The 5,983-nt window shown below is 35.3% G+C and overlaps 1 protein-coding gene across 2 annotated transcripts in view; it reads left to right on the top strand.

Moving 5' to 3' along the window:
• MME (membrane metallo-endopeptidase) overlaps positions 1 to 5,983 on the top strand; it is a 92,215-nt gene that overhangs the window by 55,921 nt on the left and 30,311 nt on the right. For both annotated transcript variants that reach the window (XM_012724997.1, XM_004682329.2), the window contains 3 exons: positions 125 to 223; positions 2,668 to 2,748; positions 4,208 to 4,311. In XM_012724997.1, coding sequence (XP_012580451.1) covers positions 125 to 223; positions 2,668 to 2,748; positions 4,208 to 4,311 — 284 coding nt within the window. The remainder of the gene's footprint in view (positions 1 to 124; positions 224 to 2,667; positions 2,749 to 4,207; positions 4,312 to 5,983) is intronic.

Here is a 5,983-nt window from a genome sequence, read left to right as displayed (position 1 = left end):
AATTTATGTGCATTGATATATTACTGACTTGCATAAAGACAGTTTATCATTTTATTTTTTAAAAATTTGTGTTATAAAAAGTTAATTAGTGGCCTAAGTTTCTCTTCTGCTCTTTTGGTTTGAGGTTGAGGAACTGATTGCACAGATCCGGGAAGTTTTCATTCAGACTCTAGATGACCTTACTTGGATGGATGCAGAAACCAAAAAGAAAGCTGAAGAAAAGGTAAAATTCAAGACTAAGCTAACTGTCAAAGAAAATCTTCTTTATAAGAAAAGATTAACTTTTAAAGAAGTTCAGAAAAAATGCATTTACAAGGATTTCATAAAACAAAAGCAAGCTCCTTCAAGGTGTAATATTTCCAGGAAAGGTTTTTTGAATGAAGACTTTTTTTCCTATGATTTTTATCCTTTATTATCTCTTTGCATCCAGCTCTTACCTGCTATGTTCAGTTCAAAACTTTGAAATATTTACAACTTTCCCTTTTTTAAGTCTTTTAAGAAAAAGACTTCAGAATATGAAAAGGAAGTCTAGTGAACAATAATCAAATAATAATATCAGTGGTTCATATTTTTCCTCCTTTTATGAAACATATCTGCAAGTCCTCTACCAATGGCTAAAAATAGCCCTTCATATAAAATTTTTTAAAAAAATAGCCCTTCAATTTTTCATGCAGATTTCCAGTTAAATCTTTTAAAATGTGTCCTATTAGTTCTTATATGAATGAGGAAGGGACAAAGCACTAAATTTCTGCTGAAGCATATGTAAAGTGGTGCACTATTAGAAGATTATAGGGCAATGTATAGTTAAGGAGACGTTAAAGGAGCTTTTCCTATAACTATTCGTGTCCTCACGGTGTACCTTTCATTGAAACTTTTACTATCTTATAAGATAAAATTATCAATAAGATAAACTTACAAGTTTACAATGATCATTTACACTAATATTATATAAAAACTCAAAAGAATATTTAGTGGAAACAGTATGCTTTGAGTAATACTCACATGCTACCTGATTGTTCTTGTAGTTAGGTCTACAAGCACAAGAGGTTTTTCTTTGAATTGACACAGGAGGAGTCCACAAACTTTACTATAGTAAGAAAATCATCTGTAGCCCAGTTTTCTTTCAGGGTTCAATGACATGAAAGGACTATGTTTGTTGGCTCTCACAGAGCCCTGGGTAGGTTAGAATTCAGGTCTCCCTACCCCCTGGAACAACTATCTTTTTCATCATGAAGTAGGTCCCGAGAAATCCAGATTGGCTTTGTCCTTTCATGTTGTAGCTGTCTATGACTGATTCTATTTGATAGAGTCACTAGGATTGCTCTAAATGATCATTTTCCAAAGTAGTGTCACAAAACATTTTCAAGTTGCTCCATAAAAAGAGAATTAAAGCATGTAACAGATACTTCCTACAGGATGTCAGACTTCCCTGATCCCCATTAAACTAGGTTGTCTGTTCTTGGGTAATGTTCTGTGGCCACCTACATCATTCGGTTGGGACAGTTGATATCCATATCACTGCCTAGACATGAGCTCTCTCTGGGCTGAAATAGTTGCCTAGCACTGAATTTGCAGCCCCTTGTCAAGTACCTAATTGGTGGTGAATTCTTGTACATGGATCAAATAAATAAATGGACAGATTATTTTCCTTCTTGGAATTCAGAGAATCCTAATTTTAGACTCTTAAGCCCAACATTAGGATTCTCTGAATATATTTATATAATGCCATTGGGTGGGGGCTAAGTTAAAATGAGCTGATGGTGTGGAAATCTACTAGGAAATGGACTTGGCCTAAGGAACTTAGTGATACATGTCCTAAATAACCTGTCAGGGAAGACCTGGATTTAGGGGACTGATTTGTAACAAATCCACATGGATTTGCTATCAAAACAAACAACTTAGAGATATAGATTCAATTCCCTATGAAAAAAATTTTAATTAAGTTACTTAAGATCAATGTGATGTGATAAAAAACAAGTCAAATATCTTTGAGGAAAAGGAGAGGATAAGTAGAAGTAGCAAGTAGAAAACAAGTAATGAAATAATAACAATTGGTAAAATAAGCTTTTTTAAAATAGTAGAAATCAGAAATGGTTGTGAGGTAATGATCACTATGAGCTGGTATTACAAGCAGAACAGTTTTCCACTGCTTTTGTTTTTGACATTCACTTAGTTTTGGGAAAAGTGGTACACTGGCTTTGGAGACCCAAGGAGAATGTAAAAATTCCACTAACCAATATTCAGGGAAAATGTGAGCATTAAATCTAAAGCCTGTATCTATTTCTTCAGCCAAATCAGTAAAGTGGAAAGATAATTAGAAGCTGCTGTAATAGAAGCTCTAAATATTACTTCTCTTGTAAAACTGAAGAAAAAACCCTTTCAGAGAAAAGTACAATACATGTGGAACAATGATCTGTCAGTTTTCATTTCGGTTTCCTTAGGAAAACTGCAGCCCATGAAAATAAGAGTGCTAGAAGCTAAATTTCAGTTCTTTTTTTTTTTTTGAACCCCAGAAAGAAGCCATTGCAAAGATCTCTGTTTACGTGTTACACTCTTTTTGTCGACTCTATAGGTCAAATGAATCATGTGCTAGTGATGGGAAAATTTGAATGTTTGCATTAGAAAATTATTTAATCATCCTCACTTTCAATATTATGATTTTCATAGGCCTTAGCAATTAAAGAAAGAATTGGCTATCCTGATGACATTGTTTCAGATGATAAAAAACTGAATGATGAATACCTCGCGGTGAGTCCCTACAAGTACTTTGAGCTAATGCTGCATGGGGTGGGTGGTGGTGACATTTCTCTCTGTGGGGTGCCAGCCATTGCTTGAAATGCTCCAAAGTCATGGGTCTTATTTTGTAAAGTCTTTCAACACTGAAGCCAAAAGTGTGTTTGTTTCAGTTCTTGGGCTTTTGTTTTATTGGCTTGGTGTGTACATGGTTTTTATTATTTTGGTTTCCATATATCCCATTTTAAGAGTAGTGAGAAAACACATGACCTTTTAAGAGCACCCAAGGTAGACACCCACGCATGCGCGGCAGGCAGCCTCCAGCTCCTTTTCCATCCTTCACAGACTTGAAAAGTCAGCTCTTCGGGTTTCTCTACTTCTTAATTATTCATCCTCTGTATAAGTCAGATTATGCCTCCTCTATTAAAAAGAAACATCTAATAATTAAACTGGGAAACATACTCTTTTGGAAATGTAGTAATGAAGAGAGTAGACAGTTAAAGTCACTATATAGTATCGATTTCAGGCATGGCTGGCTGTCCTCTTGATAAACTTGGGGTCACCACAATCGAAACTCACAATCACAATAAGGTGATCCCCACCCAGACCAGTGATGACAGTGATTTCTGCTCTACTGGTTGCTAGCGTAAGATTGGGGGTTAGAAACCTTCACTCCTCCCTTTGCATTTGCAGAAAGCTTTACTATTTCTTCTAAATGAACTCATCATGGCAGTGCCTAGTAGCTAAGAGGATAGCTTGAAGCCAAGTTGCTTGGGTTCAAATTTCACTCCACTACTTACTAACTTGGTAAGAGAATAGATTCCAAGGTAAAAGGGCTCCAAATCTCAGCTCCATAGATAGTGACTTTATTGTTTATGGCTCTATTTCCTCAACATTAAAGTGGTGATAACATACCGTGCTTGCAAGACTATTATAAGGATTAAAGAGTGTTTGTGTGTGTCACTAAGATAGACTGAAGTGATGATACAGCTAGGCAGCAATGACCTGTAATACAAAACTAGGCTAACCATAAAGATTGTTTCCAGGATACTCCAACACCCAACATACATTCACACACACACAGACTCAAGTCCCTTATATAAAATAGTGTAGTATTTATATATGCTCCCATATACTTCAGATCATCTTTGAATTACTTGAAATACCTAATGCAATGTAAATTCTTTGTACATAGTTGTTAAACTATATTGTCTAGGGAATAAAGAGAAGACAAAAAAAAAAAAAAGTGACAGATGCAACCATTGCAGACCCAACTATATAGTTGTATTTCCCACCCATGGTTGGTTAATTCCTAGATGTGGAATCCATGTATATCCTTCCTTGGAAGTTTTAATGTTATCTGTTAGCTTTATTAACTGATAGGATATAAGGAAAAACCCTATAGTTTTTAGTAAAAAATTTGAAAATACTGGTTTTAATACTTTTTTTCCTAAAAATCTTTTATGCAATATAGTTGAACTACAAGGAAGATGAATACTTTGAAAACATAATTCAAAATATGAAGTTCAGCCAAAATAAACAACTAAAGAAGCTTCGAGAAAAAGTGGACAAGGATGAGTATGTATATTTTGGTTTCTACTATGCTCGTTCTGAACAGGGCCTTTTCCCTTCTCCTTACTGACTTAGATAAAGACTCTTATTTAGAATAATGGCAAAAATACAGTGTCTACCTTCAATTGAGAACAACTGAGAGCATCTAAACTTACTATATTAACAATAGACTAGAAATTTAACCAAATTTAAAATCTATTCATTAGACTGCCCTCAAAATAGCTCATTTCTTTCCTTTCTTCTTTTCTATTGCCTGTCCCTCCATTTTGTTTGTGATCAAGGTTCTCAGGAACACCTTAGCCTAAATTACCCAGAGGTCTTGAATCCTCTGAGGCTTTCCTCACTGTTCTCAGAACTTTCTTCTACACACAGACACACCTGCTTTTTACCAGGCATCCCACAACACCATCTCCTTCCTACAAGATCCAAGTAACACTTTCCTCAGCCCATGATAGCAAATCTGAGATACCTGGAATTCTCTCATAGCTTTCAAACTTTCTTGCTCTCTGTTTATTCGTGGTATTAGTACTTCACACTACTAATTTAATGCTTGTTTTTTGACTAAATGGCTGTGCTCAGCATATTTGTCAGCATAAAGCATGTGTATTTATTTGTACACATCAAGCCTCTATTGCTGTTTTCTTACTAGGTTTTTGGCTCCTAGACAACGGGAACTACTCCTTTTGACTCTAAACCATACAGTGCTTTAGTTAAAACGATAAATGAATGAGTGAGCAAGTGAAAAATAGTTACACTAGGTTGGTTTGTGGCACACACCAAAGAGTGAGTGAGTGCCTGCTTCATTTATGTCTGCATTCATTCTTTTTTCCATGTGTCTATTTATTAATTAGCCTAACATTTTGGAATAATAAGTCCAGGTGTTGTTGGTTATAATTGGCATATCGGGTTATAATTATATTATATTGCTTTGTGCTAAAACAGTGGAAGATAGACAAGACATGATATAATAACTGTGTCTCCAGGAGGAAAATGTGCTCTTAGGTACAAAGTACAGTGGGACTTCATTGTCCCACAGAGTTGTTCTATTCCATAACATTTTAGTGGAAATACTAACACATTTCAATCCTGTGAAACATTTTGGACTCTTTAACTGCCTTGAAAGAAAGACTGCTTTCTTTTGCTGACCTCTGGGTTATACTGGAGCAAATGTGTTGTCTGGTGCTGCAGATGGGGGTGTGGGTTAGGTTTCCTAACTGGGAAAGCAGAAAGTACAGTGGGTGCTCATGGTTGGTGCTCCTATCAGTTATCAAATGACTTCTCTAGAAAGGTACAAAAGACCATTACAAAGGATATTCTGTGGGTAAAGTTATAATTGCAGAAGTTTCTTCTAAATTGGGATATTTTTCCTAATATGTTTGAATGCTCATGAATTTATATTTAATAATTACTAACACTGGGTAAAATATCAACAGACAAATATTATCAAAATTCTTTCTAAAATGGCTAAAATAACCTAGACCCATATGAGACCAGAAGATTTCTTCATAATTTTAAAAATTAGGAATTATTGTTTGATGTTTTCTTTCGAAGCTGATATGGCCTGAGTTTCACAATCATTTGACATAGTTTGCACTTTTCATTCCCTTTCATCACGTGTTGATTTTCAGTCCTTTTCTCTTTGTGGTACAGAACCCAAGCCCAGGTTACATACAATATG

This window comes from Condylura cristata, unplaced genomic scaffold (assembly GCF_000260355.1).
Source record: "Condylura cristata isolate star-nosed mole 26May11 unplaced genomic scaffold, ConCri1.0 scaffold00014, whole genome shotgun sequence".
NCBI classification, from domain to species: domain Eukaryota; kingdom Metazoa; phylum Chordata; class Mammalia; order Eulipotyphla; family Talpidae; genus Condylura; species Condylura cristata.
This window is presented reverse-complemented; position numbering and strand designations above follow the sequence as displayed.